The sequence below is a fragment of the Pseudophryne corroboree genome, chromosome 8 (assembly GCF_028390025.1).
Source record: "Pseudophryne corroboree isolate aPseCor3 chromosome 8, aPseCor3.hap2, whole genome shotgun sequence".
Classification (NCBI taxonomy): Eukaryota; Metazoa; Chordata; class Amphibia; order Anura; family Myobatrachidae; genus Pseudophryne; species Pseudophryne corroboree.
The window spans coordinates 452,247,588-452,271,729 of record NC_086451.1 but is presented as its reverse complement, the minus strand read 5'-3'; the positions used below and the strand labels follow the sequence as shown (position 1 = coordinate 452,271,729).

At 46.8% G+C, this 24,142-nt stretch overlaps 1 protein-coding gene across 12 annotated transcripts in view; it reads right to left on the bottom strand.

The window, feature by feature from the left end:
* The window catches only part of SYNGAP1 (synaptic Ras GTPase activating protein 1), a 496,744-nt gene that overhangs the window by 103,997 nt on the left and 368,605 nt on the right, over positions 1 to 24,142 (bottom strand). For all 12 annotated transcript variants that reach the window (XM_063938281.1, XM_063938276.1, XM_063938275.1 and 9 more), the window contains one exon: positions 18,771 to 19,325. In XM_063938281.1, coding sequence (XP_063794351.1) covers positions 18,771 to 19,325 — 555 coding nt within the window. The remainder of the gene's footprint in view (positions 1 to 18,770; positions 19,326 to 24,142) is intronic.

The window sequence follows — 24,142 nt, the reverse complement described above, 5'->3', positions numbered from 1 at the left end:
GTATCGTGGTTGTGCAGTATCGGCATGCATATCGCTGTCGGTTAACCGAAGAAATGTACGTATGCTTGGATTGGTAGACTGAGGATCAAAAGCACTTGGTCTGGCCAATCCAGTAATTTGGGTCACCTCTTGGGCCTTATCCGAAAAAAATTCCCGCAGCCTAAGTTTTCTCCCAAATTTATAGTGGTCTATAGCCCAACCAAATTTATTATGTGGGACAGTGGGAACAAATGTAAGTCCTAGGGCTAAAATTTCGGTCTCAACTGATGAAAGATTATAGGTGGACAAATTAAAGACAGTGTCTACTGGTATTTTCTTGGGCGTCCCCTTCGCCTTGCGACCACCCTTCCTCGAGGGGAACCTCGTTCTGTGTTTCTGTTTGGATTTATGTTGGTCCGGGCGTTCCTCCCTAAAAAAAACACCCGAGGGGGGTCTATTGTCAGTCACCTCACTCTCTGAGTTAGATTGAGATGAGAAATTATCTAGGGGGCCCTGATATCTACCTCTATTGTATGGGCGTGGTCTTCTACCTGAAAAACTTTTGGAATCACCCCTCAACCACCTGTAAACCTGGTTGTTAGTGTAGTCAGAATTAACAGTAACCAATTTTTTACGTTTAAATGTAATAAGTTCTTGTTGATAAGTGTTAACCTGCTCAGTCAAGCGATCCACCCACTTGTCAGCAGTATCAACCACCAATGTGGACAGATGCAAAGAATTAAATTTGGCCAAGTCCTCTCGCACTTGTTTCAATTCCACCCCCACCTCCTCAATAACGAGGAGGATGAGGTCCAACGAACATTTATTGAAAACACCACACCACTTGGTGCAAAATGTGGGACTATTGCGTCCAATGGTGGGTACGTTATTTACTCGAAATCCTCTTGGAATTTTTTTGTTTCGATAATAGTCCGAGAGGAATTGGCCATGCAAAGTGAGATCAACTTCGCGTTTTCTTAATCTTAATACTTTATGAAACAAATCCAAAGGTGTCTTATCCGGCAATTTAGAAAACTCTGTACGGTCAAAGAGCACCTTTTCGGCGTCGTCATCCGTCAGAGATAAAAAGGTACTGTGTGCTAACTGGAAGGTAACCTCATCAATCACATGATTAGGATCAATTGACATCCTGCCCACAACTCAGCTGGATCAATACAACAGTAAGTACTAAATTGGTCAAATGTACAGACCAAAAATTTACACATAAATAAAAAAACCGACACTAGAGTTTCAGAGATGGCTGACCAATCCTGTAATCAGCCAAAAAAAAAAAAAAAATCGAAATTTTTTTATTTATATTTTTTATATTTTTCTTAAAAAATTTGTTAAAAAGTCACCGTGTGTTGGTATATATGGTGACCAAGAGGCTATTTGGGACAAAATTACCAACAAAAAATATTAGTATACAAATATAGGCGGGTGTTGGACTAAAGAAACAGTTTGGCACCCAAACCGTTCCCCAAAATATCCAGTTAAGTCCACACTCACTGCTACAGTCCACAACATAGGCGGTGCTCCATAAAGGGCTCCAGAGAAGTCCAAAATATATCCAGAAAAAGTACAGGCACTCACCACTTCCTTGAGAATAGAAAAATGTATTGCCACTGACAGGTATGTCTCACATGGAGACAGTCAGCATGTCAGCATATCGTGTCGACGTTTCGGCTCCAATCGAGCCTTTTTCAAGACAGAGAAAATAACAACAGGTGTATACCCAGCAGCCCATACCACACACTGCACCCTGGATTGCTTATGTAGCAAAGACCACACACAAATCCCGCCCCTCAATTAACAAACAGGAAATAACCATACTGGTCAGATGCACTTTTAAAATCACCTATAAGACTGGACAGCCAACGGTCATGTCAATGTAATGAATTTACCATAGGTAAAATGTAGTGAAAGAATGACACAGACAGCGGCTGATCGCGGCAAATTGCCGCGATGCTGGAAGTGGCGTGCGTTCCACTGACCGTGGAACGCACGCCTGACCGGCGTCATACCGGAAGCGCTGTGCGCTCCACCGCCGTGGAGCGCAACCACGTGACCGGAACACCAGGGTAATATAGGACGGCTGCCAGCCGTCGCTAGGCAGCCGGACTGCAGCACATAGAAATACAATCATGACCGCATGTAACCAGAACCCTGCAAGGAAAAAACAACTTTGGACTGCAGTGCAGTGAAATTGAGTGTGAACCACAGGGTGATCCCAGGCACATAATATGCTATAATGATGATAATAGTAAATAAATCCAAGATCACAATTTAATCGTATAGACATCTAATTAATCTTTCAATTAGTGATTGACAACAAATAGTTAAATCTTATGTGAAATATATGGGGTCACCGAACACTATCAAGATGGCCCGCCCACCTTCCCCTGGATGGACACGCCCACCAGGGCAACAACAGGTGAAGGGGAATGACAATACTATATAAATGTACCCTAGGGCACAACGTGGTTCATGTTAGGACCTGTGATGTGGCCCATGTCACAAAGAGGGGCGGGATTTGTGTGTGGTCTTTGCTACATAAGCAATCCAGGGTGCAGTGTGTGGTATGGGCTGCTGGGTATACACCTGTTGTTATTTTCTCTGTCTTGAAAAAGGCTCGATTGGAGCCGAAACGTCGACACGATATGCTGACATGCTGACTGTCTCCATGTGAGACATACCTGTGAGTGGCAATACATTTTTCTATTCTCAAGGAAGTGGTGAGTGCCTGTACTTTTTCTGGATATATTTTGGACTTCTCTGGAGCCCTTTATGGAGCACCGCCTATGTTGTGGACTGTAGCAGTGAGTGTGGACTTAACTGGATATATATATATATATATATATATATATATATATTTATACTAGGTGGCTCATCGCGCCCTACGTGCGCTCTTTACACCGTCGGAAGGGGCTACGCCCCCTTAACCTTTGCACGCCCTTTGGGTGTGCAACATTTTTATTATATGGAGTCTTACTGCCAATTAAAATGTTGTGAGTGGTGAATTATAGCACGGACAAAGGGCGTGTGATGGTTAAGGGGCCGTAGCCCCTTGCGATGGCGTGAACATTGCACGCAGGGCATGATGAGTCACCTAGTAGGTGCTATGGTTGGGGGATTTGTGGTTGGGGTAGGGTGTCCTGGGGCGCCGCGGGTGGGGGGGGGGAGGGGCGGGAGTACTGTGGGTGGGGGAGGGGCAGGGGGGCTGCGGTGGCGGGGGGGGGTGTTCCACGGGCAGGGTAGAGAGCCCGAAGGCGCCGCGGGTGGGGCAGGAGCAGGTGTAGGGTTGCCGCGGATGGGGGAGGAGGTCCGAGGGCGCTGCGGGTGGTGGAGGTGCGGGGGTTTCGGGGGGGGGGGGGGGGGGCACTGTATTTACATCATACCATTCACACAGGATACACTGTACACATACCCCATGCACACACTACAATACACTACACACACACACACAATCTGCTGGAGCTGCAGCAGCAGCGCTGTAGTAGAGCGTGCGTGGTGGGCTTGGTGGAGGGGTGGGTGGAGTGTTTCTGCCTGTGAAGAAGTAGAGGGTGGGGTGGTTGGTGAGGGGGTCAGGTGTATTGGTGTGGCACATGTAGGAAGTGGGGGTCACGTCTTTGGGACGGTAGCATGTGCGGGTACTTGTGCGCTAACTTTCTACCTGCTGTAATGATTTGGCAGCTGAGAGAGCGAGCACCGGCTCTGCAGCAATGTGCTGTGTCCTGTATCAGTTCCGCAGCACATGGTCCGTCCCTTGTGAAGGCCGCGGTAGGTGAGTGTGTTGCGGGTCTGGCGCTCGTGTCCCCGGCGGTGTGGTTAAGCTATCAGCAGGCAGGCATAATTGCTATACTGTAGAGGAGCATGGTGTGACAGACGGAGCGGGCTTCGTCCGAACAGTAAGGGGGATCGGTGAGTGGGTGTTCCATTGCCGTCACGCTGAACATGTTATAGGCCGCCTGGCTGCCAGCACGAACCCACCCCCCGTGTGTACAGTATGCGGCCGGAGGTGATACATGTGGGCGCGTTGCCTGGCGTGGGGTCTGGTACTCTGGAGAAGGAGCGGCGGGCGGCCACCTGCTGCTTCAAAATACCCACGCGTGAGTTCCCCTCCCTGCTGATGCTGGCAGGAACAGTTTCTGCTGTTACCACTGGCCATGGTCTAGGTAGTATCAGTGGGTATTTGTACCTAAATGTGCTGCTGGCTTTGGGCATGGTGTATCTCCGTCCAGATGCAGTTGACTCCTCCCAGGTTTGTGACTCCGCCCAGCGTTATGGCCAGGCACAGAGTCACAGATCTGGGCTATTATATAGGAGATATATATATATACACATACATATATATATGTACATACTGTATATAAAAGCTATGGAGAAAAACAAAGGGGGAAAACGTAGAAACTCTACACATACCGTTCCTAGTTGGAATTGAACACATGACCCCAGCACTGTGAGGCCTCCTCACATCTGAGCTGCCCACACCGACACCCAAAATAAAATTAATTATCAAAAACTGAACATGTACTAAAACTGAACAGAATGGCTTAAGGCAGTGGTTCTCAAACTGTGTTCCGCGGCAGCCTGGGGTGCCTTGGGACACTTGCAGGGTGCCCTGGGTTACAAATTATTTATGGTCAATGTGATGGGTAAAACCAGCGCTGGTGGCTCCCAATCATAAACTATGTGGATAAACAGAAGCGTATCCTGTCCCACACAACATGACTGAACCTAAGGATGACCTAGAAACACAATTTGATTAATTTCATATTTGTTTCTAAATTTCTCAATAAAAAACTTGGCCTAGGGGTGCCGTGAAAAAGATTCTGATGCTCTAGGGCACCGTGGTTCAAAAAAGTTTGGGAACCACTGACTTAAGGTTTCCAAACTTGAACTAACTCCAACTGTTAAATTTTTAATTTTACACCAAATCTGATTGTGAAGGCCCAAAACTGTTGACTGCTGACTGTAATTTCCCCATGTATTCGCGTATTGTCCATGTGGTCAGAACCACTTAGAGGTGGCCGTTCACGGCTTGTGCTGAGCGAGCAGACCAGCCCAGAGGAGCACATGAACTCTTGGGAACCCCGACCCTTGAGTCAGCTTCAATATGATAGGACAGGGTTGTGTTATCCTGTGTCCTCGGAACCATGGTTATAGCCGGCTCATCTCACCGTACAACACGCTTCAGTCTGCAACTCTCTTATACAAACTTTCTACATACAAGAATAATATCTGATCAGCCGCGTTCCTTGCGCCACTGATGTCTTAGGAAAAAAATCTTTTGTGCGCTGAAACAATTTTTAAATAACAGAAATACAATTTGCTATTCATTAATTGTCCATGTGGAGAAGATTTTACAAATTGCTGCAGAATATAATTTTGTTTTCTATTTTAAATTGATAATATGTTTTCATTCGTATATTTATTTTCCGCACGCCGCGCTCGCGGGGAGCCCGAACGCCAATGTTTAGTGGTGAAGTTTTGCTTTCAGATCTAATTGCCTTTATATATTTGTACTGCTCTGTATTATTACTCTAGAGCATTTTCCATAGTGCTTCATACATTTAATTTTCCTTTAGTATCAACCTAAAGAAATAATTTTTTCGGGTTTGCGTTGTAATTAGGGATTATTATATGTAGCATACAAGTGTCCTTTTCCATCATAGCTTCTTTGGAAATGTATGAACGTTTCTTTAAGCCGCCTTTTGCAGACTACAGATGATAACAGAGAGCAGTAGTGAACGGTTAGCCACACAGCAAATGAAAGTAGAATGACAAATATCACAAGCTCTAATAAGGGGTTGGGTATGTGATCCCGGCGGTCACATGACCTACACCGGTATCCTTACTCTGAGCATGCAGACAAGGGACAGGGTAATTATTCTACCCCTCCCCTGTCCCCTCCCCTAACCCGCCTGGGGAGGTGGCTAGGGCTAAGATTCAGGGTGGTAGGTGTCTACGGCTAACTTCCCCACCTCTAGTGCCTAACCCTAACTTCCCCTCCGGGCCCTAACACTAGCAGTGACCCCTTTACTTACCTTCGGGATGCCGGTGGTTGGTGTTCTGGCACCAGGATTCCAAGTGGTGTCTGGATTCCCGTCATCTGTCACATGACGGCCGGCATCACAAATGCAGACATGCTAGCTGCATCCCCTTATAAGGTATGGGAACTTTTACATATCTGTGAATTTTATTACTTGCACTTTTATATCAGACGACTTATTTCAGGGCTAGTGGTGATTTGCATAATTTACATATTAATTTAATTTAATGGCATTATCCTTCCACTTGAAGACTTTGAAAGAAAGTGCAATGTGATATGCTAGTGCTACATAAATGTTAAAGAATAAATGAATATATAGATGTTACAGCCAAGAATTATAAAACCCCATGGTGTCACTGGGCCTTTCACACAGCAGTGGAAATTTGATACAAATTGTAATACCAAAAGCTATATTATATTATACATTTATTTCTTTTTTTCCCCCTTTGGCAGACAATTTGTTTTATTGTTTTCTGTGGGAGGCCAATGTGTGTTTTTTTTTCCTGTGGGGGTCAATGTATTTTATTTTTTTCTAGTGCAATGTTTTTCATCTGTGCTCGTGTCTGAGTTGCACCGTGCATGCAGGCACCACAATTGTGTTTGCAGAGAGCTGCAGTACAGAGTCAGACACACGCACCAAGAAGTGTATTAGAAATGTGTTGGGCATTCCTGTGTGGTTACAGCGGGTTGGCTAATCAGACGCAGATGTAACGTAGTGTGGGCGAGCTGCTTATAGTGGTTGCATATAGAGACGTTGAATTGCTCTAGCATAGGGATGGTGAAAGTTTCAATGGTGCATCCGATGGTGGCATCACAGTCACTGACAGTGGGCGTCTCAGTCCTTGCATATTTGGATGCATGGATGTACACTAGGGAATTGCATTGTAGCAGCATTGGCATTAAGTCACAGCATTAGCATTAAGTCACAGACGCAACAGCAGCAAAAAATGCAAGGAAGGCCACAACTGCATCCAACTCATAATCAGACCCTATGAGGATGAATTCAGCCCCCTCAACAGACCCCACCCCTACAATAGACCTCTCCCCCATTAGGGCTGCTTTCATAAATTTTCTGGGCTGGTTTTCCACCCAATCCGCCCCTGGTAGAGTCTGAAACAGAAATGGGCCACAGATGGTTCTGCTTTGTGCACACAGCAAAAGATGTGTATTTGAAGAGTTATATATATCTTTTGGCCAGTCCAACCCCAATCTGTACGCTGCGTTTCACTTCTGTCATCACCATCATCAGGGCACAATTGCACCAGTCTATACTTGGTGTAAAAGGAGCACATGGAGACATTAGCGCGGGCCATAGTTGCCTCAGCACGTCCTCACCTAGCATTGCCTACGTGAGAATGCTTTGTTACAGCCCGACTACCCAGCCGCAAGTGGAGATGCAACTGAAACGCGTATGACTGTATATCGCCCGTAGTTGCGTACGCTTGTTTCTGGAGCATGCACTGTGCAAGGTCTGATCCACAGCCTTATAATTTACTGCCTTGGCCATCGCAACATCCTCATCTACTGCCCCTCTCTGTTATTCCCTTTACAGGCTTTCCATAAATGTCACAATAAAATGAATAGTGCAAGATCCTTGCCTGCAAGATCCTCTACAACTCAGGTCCATCCTATATATCTGAAATCCCGCATAAATAATCTACCCGGTGCCTAAAGCGCCCCTCCTGTGATGTTCTGATATCTCCCCTCTCATTGCCTCATCTCATACATGGTTGTTAGGTGTACCCTGCGCAGCCAGACCATGTGACCGCCAGACACCAGGTCAGTCATGCCATGGCCTGGACACTACATCCGATGGGACCACTTCTCCGCCACCCAGGAGCATCCTTCCAGCACTGATGTTAATTGGAAAGTGCTGCAGCTCTGAGAACTGTCCCCGGTTGTTCAAGCAACAATAAGAAGCCATACAAGCGACTTCCGGTTCCGGCGCCCATGTGAGGAGAAGCTGATTGCTGCAGCTCTCCTGCACCCTCGGTAACCGGAGCACACAGCGCCTCCCGTTCGTGGCTTTTCTCCGCACCTGGCGCACACTACCTGTGGGAAAGTGCTGGGGATTGGATGGAAAGGTTTCTGTCCTCCCCCATGCCCCCTAAAGCCCAGAGATCGAGGTCTGAAAAACGGCCGGGGGAATCCAAGATGGCCGCCGCACCTAGCTCACAAACGAGTCTGCAGGCTGCTGGCAGCATTAAACAGGCTTCTGCAAAACACACTTCTCCCTCAGGTGAGCCTGACTGTTCAACTGCCTCTCCAGTGACTTATGCTGATGTAGTGAGAGCTGTTAGGGATGCCATGGAGCCTATCATGGATGCACATGCTGCTAAAATGCAGCAGGCAGTAAAAGATCTAAAATCCCAAATCAAGCAGTTATCTAAGACTGTTCTTACAAATGAACAAAGGCTGGGGGAGACTTTTCAGGATGTTGGGGATCTTAAGCACAGATATGATAAGCTCCAGAAATCTCACTTCCAGCTGCTGAACAAGGTTGACGATCTTGAAAATAGATCGAGGAGATTGAATCTTCGGGTGCTGGGGCTCCCTGAGTCACTGAAAGGTCCTGATTTGACTCTTTTTTTTTTTACAAACGTCCCTCCTTGATTTGTTGCATATCCAAGATGAATGCTCTGGCTTAGTTATCGAGAGAGCCCACAGACTGGGTCCCCCACGTTCTTCACCTAATAGCAGACCACGTGTGATTATATTTAAATGTCTGAACTTTCTCCATAAGGAGGCAATATGGACGGCATCCAGGAGGCATAGGAATTTACAATGGGAGGGAGCTCGTTTGGCCATTTTCCAGGACTACTCCGCGGAGGTATCCCGGGCACGTCAGAAATTTACCCCCCTTTGCTCCCGTTTGGTAAAGGCGAATAAAAAATTTGCTCTGCTCTTCCCTGCAAGACTACGCCTGTTTGATGGAAATTCTTTCCGGGACTTTACAAATCTTGCAGATGCAGAGGCTTATGTTTCTGAGGCATCCAAGGCAGATGACGACTCGTCTCAGGCGGATGACACCCTGGATCGAGATGGCTGAGTATTGCTCCTGGACTTCTCTGTTTCCGGTTATGTCTGCCAATTTAATTATTGCTGTAGAATCTGCTGCAGGTGTTTTTTTCCCCCAAAAGAGACTTTGGTCTTATACAGAGGCTGAACCTTTTTGCCTTGTTTTCTGTTTTAGATTTTTCTTATTCATCTGTTGTCTTTTTGTGGCTATGTAATCTTTCTAGAATGGTTATATATGCTTATCGGAGATATCTCCCCCTACTTCTTATGTGACAGGCTGCGTTTTTCTTTTTCTGTAACATGCTCTGTGTGCTCTGATATTTCTTGTTATTTTTCCTATGTATATTTTCATATATTATGTTGCCGAGGGTGGGTAAGGGCGCCCCCTCCCTCATTTTTTCCTCAGGTTTTCATAATTCTGGCTGGCTCATTGGCGGTCTATGACGGCCTCTGTGCTTGCTTGACCCGGTTGTTCTCATTTTCTGAAGTTATGATTGTCCTTAGCAGGACTTTCTTTCACAATGTTAATGTTATATTTTGTGTGTTTTCTATGTTTCTGTCCCTCTTTTCTTCTCCCCCTCCCCTTCTCCTCCTAATGTGTCCACCCCGGTATGATTTGTATCTGTTTTTCAGCGGCTGTAGATATCATGATTACTGCACAGGTTTTCAGGTTTTCCCAGTTCATTTTATGCATGGCTAGTTTGAGTGTCGGTACGTGGAATGTGGGAGGGATCAACTCCCCAGCTAAACGCAGAAAGATTTTGCTCTATCTTCGGAAGGTGGGGATGGATGTTGTTTTCATTCAGGAATCTCACCTTATGCCAAATGAGGTGGTAAAACTGGTCTGTGGTAGCCTCTTCCTCCTTCTCTTCTAAGGCTAGGGGAGTGATTATTTTAGCACGGCACACGGCCCCTATCTCCGTCCATGCGATTTTAGATGACACTCAGGGTCGGTATGTACTGGCAGATGTCACATTGTATGCATCCAGGTTCCTACTTTGTTTTATTTATGCTCCCAATCAGTACTCTAAGCAATTTTATACGAACATGGTCACTAAGCTACTAAGCTACTCTGAAATTCCTATAATCTTGGGTGGAGATTTAAATTTATATTCTTCTCCAACCTTGGATAAATCCCCTCCCCCTCGCGCTCCCCCCTCGTTACCACGTATTGGTATCCTCTATATTTGCTCGCAGTTGTCCTTAGTGGATGTGTGGCGCGCATGCTACCCATTAGAAAGAGAATTTACATGCCTCTCAGCTGCGCACCACACGTTCTCGAGGATTGATTATCTGCTGTTATCTGACTCCTTTTTCTCAAAAGTGGCTGACTCTAAAATTGAGGATATCTGTATTTCGGACCATGCTTTATGCTGGATGAAATTGATGCTCCTCTCAGAAAAATCCCCTTTTCGCTCCTGGCACTTCCCCTCTCATTTAAGTGGCTCTCTGAAATTCCGCTCCTCATTAGATGCAGCGTGGCTGGACTATCATACGCATAATGGAGAAACTCTGAGCGAGGATCCTGCTCTTTTCTGGCAGGCGTCAAAATCAGTTATTAGGGGGCACATTATGTCCTATAGTAAAAAAAGGGATTTAGATTTAAACTCACAATATTTGGAAGCCCAGGCGGCTCTTACTCACTCTTTTCAGGAATTTAAATCCTCCCCCTCCCCTTCTACTAGGGAACGGTACCTTACACAAAAAAACACTGGTTGATACCCTCCTTTCTCAAATGGAAGCTAAATATTCATTTTCAAGAGACTGTGGCATTTACAGATATGGCAACAAGTCTGGCAAACTGTTATCCCGTTTGTTAAAAGGCAGACACCCTAAAGTGGTCATTCACTCTCTGCTCACCCAAGGTGGGGACAGAGTACGGACCTCGGCCGAGATTGCTGAGGTGCTACAGTCTTTTTATACCACTCTTTATGCACGTCCTGTTATTAACCAGACCCACAAGTCTAGCTTTTGGTCTTCTACTGATCTGCCTCAAATGTCAGAGTCGCACTGTACCTCTCTTCTTGCACCTATCACCACTGAAGAAGTTTCTTTAGCAATAGCTGGACTGAAGACTGGGCAGACTCCGGGCCCTGACGGTATTGCCAATGACTACTATAAAATTCTATCTACTAGACTGTGCGAACCTCTTTCTGTCTTATTTAATTCTTTTATGCAGGGTGCTTCCTTGCCCCAATATTTTAATTCCGCAGTCATAAAGGTTATCCCGAAGCCTGGCCGGGATCCTGAATCTCCCAGTTCTTATCGTCCGATCTCCCTTCTAAACACGGATTATAAATTGTTCACTAAAATCCTCTCGAATAGACTCAAATTCATAGTCCCTGATATAGTTCATACAGACCAGACTGGATTTGTCTGGGGTTGGCAATCAGTGAGCAATATCCGTAAGGTCTTGACTGTTATGCAGGCCTTTCAGCTTTCCAAACCCACTGACACTAATGTATTATTGTCACTTGATGCCGAAAAGGCGTTCGACCTGGTCACCTGGGACCATCTGTATGAAACGCTCCACCGCTTTGGTGCACCTGAGGACTTTGTCTCTCTTATTTTCCGATTATATGAATCTCCCTCCACTCAAGTTTTGGGGAATGGTATCCTCTCATCCCCTTTTCTTATCCAGAGTGGCACACGTCAGGGCTGCCCCTTGTCACCTTTATTATTTGCCTTAGCTTTAGAACCCCTAGCGGTTTCCCTAAGAAATTCTCCCAGATTTACAGGCATAAAAATAATGGACACAATGGTAAAATTATCACTGTATGCTGACGACATGCTTCTATTTATTTCTCATCCTGATACGTCCATCCCTGCGATTGTCTCCCTGATTGAACAATTTGGTTCCTTTGCGGGATACAAAATTAATATATCTAAATCCAAACTTCTCCTCCTTTCAGGAGACTCTTCCCTCTTTCCATTACACCCGGTCCTGTCCCGATTCCCAGTGGCTCGAGATAGTCTTAGATATTTAGGGGTTCACAGCCCTACTTCCCTCCCGAATCTATATGCGGTTAATTTTGGTCCTATTTTGTCCAAGGTGTCTAAAATCCTTACAGACTGGGCGTCTCTGCCCTTGTCTCTTATGGGTCGAGCAGAAGTTATTAAATCTGTTGTTTTTCCCAAGATTGCTTATCTTCTTCTTATGCTCCCTGTTGCCCTTGTTGACAAAGATGTCCTTTTTCTTAAACAGTGTTTCACTAGATTTCTATGGGCAGGTAAACGACCAAGAGTCCCCTACGCTAGGTTACAGCTATTACGTGAAGAGGGAGGTATGGGAATCCCGGATCCTGTTCTATTTAGTAGAGCAGCGATGTACCGGTATATCACAGACTGGCTTTGGGGCAGATCAGTATTTACGAACTTGCCACTTGAACTGGCCGTATTCCATCCTTTCTCCCCTGCTGCACTCTTACACACCCCAAACTCCCGTCTCCCATCTGAGATAAAACATAATATTTTATTTTGGCATACATATCGAGCATGGCAGGCCACTCACACTAAAGCCCAGAGAAAACCTGACACCTCTCTTCACACTACGTTTTGGGGTAACCCATGTTTCCTTCCTGACCTTGATATCGCACATTTTTTGAGTTGGAGAGAAAAGGGGATCGCAGCTATTAGAGACATATACGACCCAGGAGGCAACGCAGTACTTTCTTTCTCTGATATCCAGATAAAATTTGGTATTTCCCACCGGGAATTTTTTATGTACTTGCAGGCTAGACACTTTGCTCAATCCCAGTCTCACCCAATGATTTCTGAGGCTACCACAGACCCGCTGCGCACCTTAATGGTGCTTACTAAAGATTGTCCTTACCATCTTAGTTACTTCAGAAACACCTTTAGGGTCTCATATAGAGACCGGCTCTGGGAACCCGCGCTGTCCTCATGGTCCAGAGATATCCCCAATATGGGATCGAGCGCTGAATTGTTAGATAACATTTTACCCACTTTTAGGTTCTTATACTCTGCCTCTTTGCAAGAGGTTCACTTGAAGACGCTCCAAAGGGCATATATAGCACCTAATCAGAGGGCACACATGGTCCCAGACGACACTGGCTGTTGCATCAAATGTACTGCGCAGAGTGCCACCTTGTACCACAATATGTGGTTTTGCCGGAAAATATCTAAGTTTTGGTACAAGGTGGTCGCTTATCTCAACACAGTATTTAACTTACGGTTAATAAAACGCCCGAGGGTTTGTTTGCTACTTGATTTTAGGGAGTGGTCTCTTGGGCCTGAAGATAGAGATATTGTTCCGGTACTCTCTGTTATCCTGACAATTGCCAAGAAACAAATTCTTAATAATTGGATCAAACCGTCTACCCCTTCTTTGATGGCTGTGAAACACATGACCCTCCGGATTATTTATTTTGAGAGGCGTGCTACTCCTCCTGATATTGAATTGGGGGTCAGGCGGTTTGCCAAGAAGTGGGAGAGGTATATTGATACTCTAGACCCGGATGTACAGTCGTTCATCTATAAACTTTTTGAGACCACAACATGGTATCTATATAGACAAATCGATAGGGCCTCTTGACAACCTAGGCCCATGTACTGGTCCTTTGGGACCCCCTGCTGTTTTCTTAGGAAATGCAATTATATTAATTTTAATACCCCATGCTGTATGTTTAGTCTGATGCCATATGGATACTGAACCTTCTCTTTGGTTAGAATAGCTAACCATGCCTGAATTACTTCTTTAATATTTCTACTTAGGACTTCTTTGGCCGCTACTCATTCATGATATGATTATACTTGTATTGTTTTCCCCATTTGTTTCTCCCCCCCCCCCCCCCCTCCTGTCTGTCTTCTTTATTGACCTCTCGGGTATACTGATGTCCTGTGATTCCTCAGGTAGAATTGTATGCTTAGCCTTAGGTATATGGTGATTTCTTATGCTAAGACGCACGTCGGTAATGTCTTCATCATTTCCTAGACCTCATGTAGGTTAAGATTGTTTATCCTTTACCTCTTACTCAAGCCTACAAGTACCGACTATGTATCTGTGGTTTTACTGATGTGGCTTAACAGCACTTTACGATGGATTATTGTAACTATACCGGTTTCTCTCCGGTTTTTGGTATGTCTGTATCATGAAGGTCTTCCCTGTTCTTGTATTTCTATAAAAAAAAATCTAATAAAAATTGTTGAATAAAAAAAAAAAAAAAAAGAAACCATACAAGCGTTGGGCAGGGGTAAGTCCTCATTAAATGCTGGGATGTCTTGGATAAAAGCCCCGTGGGCTGCCGCATACTATAACAGAAGAATGGCAGCACATAGTTGTGAAGGTATAATATCAGATTACACTATAGGAAACACATGTCTAGTACATTATGGCCAGGGCAGTATAAGAAGCCTAAATAACAGTACTGTACATTATAATAAGAAAACAAATACTAGAAAAATAAACTTTCACACTCGAAACGCTACAGACTCGCTCTGACTTTATACTGCAGCTCAGCAAAGTACAGTAAGATCCAGTGATTATTACCCCACGCGTTACAGGCAGCTGGTGCAACTTATTTAGGACGCTGGATAGGATATGCGGCAAAAGGGCAAATGTCAAAGCACAGCATGTGAGCTTGTTGCGATGCCACTGGCCATGCTGCCCCGAAGTGACCATCCCGTACACTGCAAAACCGCCAGCCTGTCTCTGACAATCAAACTGATGTAAGATAGAGACGCGCCACCTTCCTCATAGCACAACCTTCTGTAAAGCCATGAGACAGTGTAAATGCTGCACCAGGAGTACAGGGGAAATGCCCAGTGGGCCCTACTGCCTGGGGGCCCACCTCCTCCTCTAGGGATAAAGTCTCAGACTATAACTTGAATCACACGTTATACATATATTACCTAATATTGCACAGGACTATGGTGTATTCTCTACAGTGGATTGCGGTTATTAATCTGGAACATTATCATGATGCACTAGCGGTATTTACTATATATATATATATATATATATCTATATAAATATATATATATAGATAGATAGAATATCAAGGGGCCCAGACCCTGCACACTCTACGGTTAGCCAAACTTCCGTGGCAGCTGGCCACACCCCCTCTGAAGACTGGCCACACCCCTAAACATGGGACCCTACAACTACAATCCCCGGTGGGCCCTCCATGCCTCATTCCGACACTGTACTGCACTATATTCTCTTTCATTATTTCATGTATGTTATTCAGCACAGCTACATAATTTACAGGCTTTAATATCAGGTTCTCAAATGCATCTGTAAAAGTTTCTTGAATGTGTTAAGACATTTGAGATAAGGTTCTGCTTGTGCACGTCAGGATATTTCCGAGCCCCGGGAAGCAGGTGACAGTGGATCCGTGTCTGAACTGAACTCATAAGATAAGATTTCATGCAATGACATCACTGTCATACTACATTACACGTTTCTCAAAATGACAAGATGCCGTTTGTTTTTGTCACCCTTTAGGAGGACTCCACCTTTAGGGCGATATTTCCGCAATGACCATTTTGCCCTTCCATAGTTCCCAGCAATCTAATTAGTGCCATCGAGAACGCTGCAATGCCTGGCATCTATAAATCCCTCCCTGCTCCCTCCCGGCCAAAAACAAGTTACCTGTTACAGGTTCTGGTATGGTGAGCAACCCACGGGCCACGCTGATTCTAGAACAGGTCCTCTAATGGGGGATACGTTTAGCATCCCGGATGTTGGGATGCCGTCGGACGGATTCCTGACACCACTCAGAAGACCGTCATCGGATCACAGATAGCCGACATCCTGAAGGTAAGTATTGGGGTGAGGGTTATGGTTAGGGCCCAGGGGGAGGGAGTGGGGTTAGGCACTAGGTGGAGGGACAGCCCTAGCCGCCACCCCCGAGGGTTAGCCCTAGCTGACATCCCCTGAGGGTTAGCCCTAGCCGCCACTCCCGGAGGGTTAGCCCTAGCTGACATCCCCTGAGGGTTAGCCCTAGCCGCCACTCCCGGAGGGTTAGGGTTAAGGTGGGGGTCTAGAAATACTTACCCTCTCCAATGTGGGGATCTTCAATGTCGGGATGCCGCGGTGGGTCATGTGACCGCCCGCATCCCAACAGCTGGGATATAGTATGTATTCCCCTAATGGTTATGGTACACTTTATTATGTACCCGTCACCTGCGCTGTCTACTAGGTGGCTATGGGAGACCTATACAACACAGAGATTTGGAGACCCAAGGAGAATACCCATAATATGTATAGTACAGCTCTAACAATATATACAAAGACTACCTCTAGAGCAGAGATCAGTGCAGCCTCATTCCCGACATGACGGGTTGTGGTGTGTATACTGATCGCCTCGGTAACTACGAATAAATACATTCTATATTAGTAATGGGATCCGGTCTCTAGGTCGACAATGTTTAGGTTGACCACTATTGGTCGACAGTAACTAGGTTGACAGGGATGCTAGGTCGGCGGGGTTTCTAGGTCGATATGTTCTAGGTCGACAGGTCAAAAGGTCAACATGAGATTTTCTCTTTTTTTTTTTTACTTTTTCATACTTAATGATCCATGCGGACTACGATTGGGAATAGTAACCCGAACAAAGCATGGCGAGGGGACACGGTGCACTAATTGGGGTTCCCGGTCACTGTACAGAGAAAACGACACCAACAAAAAAAAACATTAAAAACTCATGTCGACCTTTTGACCTGTTGACCTAGAACATGTCGATCTAGAGACCCTGCGACCTAGTTACTGTCGAACAATAGTGGTCGACCCTATGAACCACACCCACTGCTAATTGCATTAGTGTTGTTCCTGTTAGGTAGCGCTAAGCTGCTGGCAACCTACTAAAAAATACATAGTAGAAAGATAAAAATATGGATTTCTCTGCTGCATTCTGAACAATGGTAATCATTCCAAGTTGATCGCTCGCTAGCAGTTTTTAGCAGCCGTGCAAACGCTATGCCGCCGCCCACTGGGAGTGTATTTTAGCTTAGCAGAAGTATGAACGAAAGGATCGCAGAGCGGCTACAAAAAATGTTGTGTAGTTTCAGAGTAGCTCCAGACCTACTCAGCGCTGGCGATCACTTCAGACCATTCAGTTCCGGATTTGAAGTCACAAACACGCCCTGCGCTCTCCCAGCCACGCCTGCATTTTTCCTGGCACGCCTGCATTTTTTCGAACACTCCCTGAAAACGGTCAGTTAACACCGAGAAACGCCCTCTTCCTGTCAATCACTCTGCGGCCAGCAGTGCGACTGAAAAGCTTCACTAGACCTTGTGTGAAACGACATCGTTCATTGTACTTGTACGACGCGTGTGCGCATTGCGCAGCATACGCATGCGCAGAACTGCCGATTTTTAGCCTGATCGCTGCATTGCGAACAACTGCAGCTAGCGATCAACTGGGAATGACCCCCAATGTTTCCTAAGATTCTACTTACTTAAAGGAACTCTTATTATGCTTACCATATGGGAATGTATAACTGAGTCTTTTATAGACCTGCCCACACTCCCAATAATGTTATACCCCTTCCTGGTGACACTGCACATCTCATTATCCTAATGGGGTCATTCAGAGTTGATCGCTCGCTGCCGTTTTTGGCAGCATAGCAATCAGGCAAAAAATCTGCATTTCTGCGCATGCGTATGGGCCGCAGGGCGCACGCGCCAAGTAATTTCACACAAAACTATGCAGTTTTACACAGGGGCGAGCGACGCTTTTCAGTCGCTCTGCTGATCGGTGAGTGATTGACAGGAAGTGGGTGTTTCTGGGCGGAAACTGACCGTTTTCCGGGAGTGTGCTAAAAAAACGCAGGAGTGTCAGGCTAAAACGCAGGAGTGGATGGGGAAATGGGGGAGTGGCTGGCCGAACGCAGGGCGTGTTTGTGACGTCAAACCAGGAACTAAACTGTCTGCAGTGATCGCAATCTAGGAGTAGGTCGGGAGCTACTCAGAAACTGCAGGAAAAGATTTTCGAACAATTCTGCTAATCTTTCGTTCGCACTTCTGCTAAGCTAAGATACACTCCCAGAGGGCGGCGGCTTAGCGTTTGCACTGCTGCTAAAAGCAGCTAGCGAGTGAACAACTCGGAATGAGGGCCATTAGCTTAAGCCCCAGCTCTGTTGTATATTGATAGAATTTGCACACATCAATAAGAGTGACATGAACACTCTGGGACGAGATATGTTGATTACGGGAAAGAGAAGTCAAACAATGACAACTGTACAGTGAGCTCTGTAAACAAAATTAGTAACACCGTTATAGAAACATTATGTTCATTTCTTAATATGAATGTTAGACTATTATAGGGGCGGGGGTATTAAAAAATAGTGCTAATATTATAGATACAAGCAACACAATACTACAATAAAACATCCAATATTTTTTAGTATTTTTTCTTCTACTACACAAAACGACTTAGCTTCTTGTCCTGCAGCAGACACCACCTTGATGACTGTCACACTACATTGATTGCAGGAAGAAACGCAGTTCTCATGTCACCCTGCACTTCTTGACATGACCAGAGGGGGAGACGGTAAGAGTTTAGCTAAGGGGCAGACGGTGCGGTGAGAACCTCCCAATCTGCCATCCTAGGACTGTGCCGCATAAGGTGAGATTCTCACCTTGCCTCATTGCAGGAACGGCCTTATACGTGACCCACGAAACACTGTCCCAGGAGCAATCACATCTGCATTGCATACCGGTGCGGATACATAGATAATTAGAAATATGTATGTGTACCTTAGCCTTCCCCGTGCTTTGCAATATATGTACCAGCGCACAGGCCACCTCCTCTTTGCTCTTCACGCTCAACACCGGCTCAAGCACAGCGCATAACATCCGGTAGTTGTTGGTGACATACTCGGCAAACTCCTTGTACAGCTCCATAGGGAGGATGCTCATAGTTTGGTATCGGGATTTTAGGCGGATAGAGGGACAGCTGCTCTTCCCTTTGTAGGATGTGGGCTGGGAGACCGGGTACCACTGTTCCACAAAGTGGCGCCCACTGATGCTGGCGATAGGCACATTCAACATGCCCACGTAATTGCTCTTCTCCTTGCGCCTCTTTTTGTCGGTGTCTTTGTACAGGTGGAGGCGTAAGTTCCGGACGGCTGGCAGGTTGTTGAACTCAAAGTGCTCCCCCCAGAAAACGGTCTCACCCCGGGCCTTGCTGGTGGTACGGGCGTACAAAATGTCATCCAGGCAGAGCTCGCAGTAATAGCGCTTCTTGGGGGGTAGGTCGCGAGCTTCGATGATCCACAGCTTGAGCACATTGTCCACTCGCCGGCTGTTGTCCTACAGGGGGAGGGGGGGGGAGAAGACAGGGCTCAGTATGTACAGCAAGTCATAAGCATTAACACAAAGAGCAAGTACCGTCAGCATCATACTAATAATAACAGCGGAGGTATGGTAGGGCCAGATTACCAGCAGCGCAGGCCTTCACGGAAAAATGGCCGACCATTATGGCAGCACGATGCCTATCTGGCAACACAGTTGCCCGTAATTCATAAATATTCAAATTGTTTTTCTAGTTTTCTCACAAAATTCAGCAATTTTTCTATTTTTATGCATTTGGGGGAAAAACAGTGGGGGTGATAGTGCAGGGGATGTACACGCCCACATTGCACTGGCCACACCCAAACAGCACTGGCCATACCCACACAGCAGTGGTCACAGCTCCTCCTCTTCTCAGTGTAGGCCCTTGAACATTTTCAGCCCCAGGCCCTTATTCTGGCCTTGAACTATGGTCAAAGACTAGAAAATTGGTCGTTCTCAGAACATGATTACCAGGCCTTAGACACTAATTGGCGCATACAGCTTTATTATATAATAGAAATCCCGGAACTGGCTAATATGAGGGTCTCACCTATCTGGAGGACTGGCCATATGTCCCCTCTTACCACAGAACTGACCATACGCTGCACCTTATTCACAATACCATGGACAAAGGTGCGAGTCAGTAGGTTTTCTATGAGACAATGACAAGCTGATGTGACTGTGTGAGATTATTGTGTGGAGTGGTGGAGAAAGGCAGTGAGAGGTTCTGGACCTCATAAGACTTAATGTCTCGTGCCTCAGTGCTGGCAGGACTCCTGGTGAATTCATAGGCAGAATCCTTGTGGCTACTGGTTTAACCCACAAAATGGCCGCATCAGCAGGTACAGGTTCATTACACATCACAGCAGCTGTATTCACACAGTGCCCGTTCCATAAGAGAGCTGATATTTGTATCTGCTGCACAATTACTGTTATATACTGTTACTTAGCAACTCTAGAGAGCTTTGTGTTAATACTCATGCTTCTGTAGTTATTCTCTATTCTTTGAGATGTAAAACCAGACGTCACTAAGCATCTCGTGTCCAGAAAAACTTTAAGCAATATGTGTTTTTGAAAAGTCAAGTACTTACTGTCAGTGTAAGATGTAGAGCGCAAAGGCAGAAGGGATGATCTGTTGTCATATTATAAATGGGGTGACAAACCCGAAATACTACACATCACCCCACACAATATCTCTCTACAACAACTATTCCCTACAGCATCCATCTACAACACCTATTGCCCACAGCATCCCTCTACTACACCTGTTCCCCACAGCATCCCTCTGCTACACCTGTTCCCCACAGCATCCATCTACAACACCTGTTCCCCACAGCATCCCTCTACAGCACCTGTTCCCCACAGCATCCCTCTACTACACCTGTTCCCCACAGCATCCATCTACAACACCTGTTCCCCACAGCACCCCTCTACTACACCTGTTCCCCACAGCATCCCTCTACTACACCTGTTCCCCACAGCATCCCTCTACACCTGTTCCCCACAGCATCCCTCTACAGCACCTGTTCCCCACAGCATCCCTCTACAACACCTGTTCCCCACAGCATCCCTCTACAACACCTGTTCCCCACAGCATCCCTCTACTACACCTGTTCCCCACAGCATCCCTCTACAACACCTGTTCCCCACAGCATCCCTCTACTACACCTGTTCCCCACAGCATCCCTCTACAGCACCTGTTCCCCACAGCATCCCTCTACTACACCTGTTCCCCACAGCATCCATCTACAACACCTGTTCCCCACAGCATCCCTCTACAGCACCTGTTCCCCACAGCATCCCTCTGCTACACCTATTGCCCAAAGCATCCCTCTACTACACCTGTTCCACACAGCATCCCTCTACAACACCTGTTCCCCACAGCACCCCTCTACTACACCTGTTCCCCACAGCATCCCTCTACTACACCTGTTCCCCACAGCATCCCTCTACACCTGTTCCCCACAGCATCCCTCTACAGCACCTGTTCCCCACAGCATCCCTCTACAACACCTGTTCCCCACAGCATCCCTCTACAGCACCTGTTCCCCACAGCATCCCTCTACTACACCTGTTCCCCACAGCATCCATCTACAACACCTGTTCCCCACAGCATCCCTCTACAGCACCTGTTCCCCACAGCATCCCTCTACAACACCTATTGCCCAAAGCATCCCTCTACTACACCTGTTCCACACAGCATCCCTCTACAACACCTGTTCCCCACAGCATCCATCTACAACACCTGTTCCCCACAGCATCCCTCTACAGCACCTGTTCCCCACAGCATCCCTCTACTACACCTGTTCCCCACAGCATCTCTCTACTACACCTGTTCCCCACAGCATTCATATACAACACCTGTTCCCCACAGCATCCATCTACAACCCCTGTTCCCCACAGCATCCCTCTACAACACCTGTTCCCACAGCATCCCTCTACAACACCTGTTCCCCAGAGCATCCCTCTACAACACCTGTTCCCCACAGTATCCCTCTACAGCACCTGTTCCCCACAGCATCCCTCTACAGCACCTGTTGCCCACTGCATCCCTCTACAACACCTGCTCCCCATCATCTATCTACAACACCTGTTCCCCACAGCATCCCTCTACAGCACCTGTTCCCCACAGCATCCCTCTACAACACCTGTTCCCCACAGCATCCCTCTACAACACCTGTTCCCCACAGCATCCCTCTACAATATCTGTTCCCCACAGCATCCCTCTACAGCACCTGTTCCCCACAGCATTCCTCTACTACACCTGTTCCCCACAGCATCCATCTACAACACCTGTTCCCCACAGCATCCATCTACAACACCTGTTCCCCACAGCATCCCTCTACAACACCTGTTCTCCACTGCAACTCTCTACAATACCTGTTCCCCACAACATCTCGCTACAACACCTGTTCCCCACTGCAACTCCCTACACACCTGTTCCCCACAACATCCCTCTACAATACCTGTTCCCCACAGCAGCTCTCTACAACACCTGTTCCCCACAGCATCCCTCTACAACACCTATTCCCCACAGCATCCCTCTACAATACCTGTTCCCCACAGCATCTCTCTACAACACCTGTTTCCCACAGCATCCCTCTACAACACCTGTTCCCCACAACATCTCTCTACAACACCTGTTCCCCACAGCATCCCTCTACAACACCTGTTCCCCACAACATCTCGCTACAACACCTGTTCCCCACTGCAACTCTCTACACACCTGTTCCCCATAACATCCCTCTACAATACCTGTTCCCCACAGCATCTCTCTACAACACCTGTTTCCCACAGCATCCCTCTACAACACCTGTTCCCCACAGCATCCCTCTACAACACCTGTTCCCCACAGCATCCCTCTACAACACCTGTTCCCCACAGCATCCCTCTACAACACATGTTCCCCACAGCATCCCTTTACAACACCTATCCCCAAAGCATTCCTCTACAACACCTGTTCCCCACAGCATCCCTCTACACGATCTGTTCCCCACAGCATCCCTCTACATCTGTTCCCCACAGCATCCCTCTACAACACCTGTTCCCCACAGCATACCTACAACACCTATTCCCCACAGCATTCCTCTACAACAACCATACCCTCCAACATTTTACACATAAAAACCGGTACAAATTAGGAAAGGGGCATGGTCACGGGTAAAGGGGGCGTAGCCACGACCCTTTACCTATACTTTCAATGGAAGTTTGGAGAGCCAAAAATCGGTACAGACCATAAAAAAAAGGTACTGTACCTGCTAAAAAGGTACAGTTGGAGGGTATGCAACACCTGTTCCCCACAGCATCCCTCTACAACCTCAGTTTCCCACAGCATCCCTCTACAACGCCAGTTTCCCACAGCTTCCCTCTACAACAACTGTCTCCCACAGCATCCCTCTACAACACCTGTTCCCCACAGCATCCCTCTACAACACCTGTTCTTCACAGCATCCCTCTACAACACCTGTTCTCCACAGCATCCCTCTACAACGCCAGTTTCCCACAACATCCCACTACACCTATTCCCCACAGCATCTCTCTACAACAACTATACCCCAAAGCATCCCTCTACAACACCTATTCCCCACAGCATCCCTCTAAAACACCTATTCCCCACAGCATCCCTCTACACCTGTTCCCAACAGCATTCCTCTACAGCACCTGTTCCCCACAGCATCCCTCTACAGCACCTGTTCCCCACAGCATCCCTCTACACCTGTTCCCCACAGCATCCCTCTACAACACATGTTCCCCACAGCATCCCTTTACAACACCTATCCCCAAAGCATTCCTCTACAACACCTGTTCCCCACAGCATCCATCTACAACACCTGTTCCCCACAGCATCCCTCTACAATACCTGTTCCCCACAACATCTCTCTACAACACCTGTTCCCCACTGCAACTCTCTAAAACACCTGTTCCCCACAGCAACTCTCTACAACACCTGTTCCCCACAGCATCCCTCTACAACACCTGTTCCCCACAACATCTCGCTACAACACCTGTTCCCCACTGCAACTCCCTACACACCTGTTCCCCACAACATCCCTCTACAATACCTGTTCCCCACAGCATCTCTCTACAACACCTGTTTCCCACAGCATCCCTCTACAACACCTGTTCCCCACAACATCTCTCTACAACACCTGTTCCCCACAGCATCCCTCTACAACACCTATTCCCCACAGCATCCCTCTACAATACCTGTTCCCCACAGCATCTCTCTACAACACCTGTTCCCCACAGCATCCCTCTACACCACCTGTTCCCCACAACATCTCTCTACAACACCT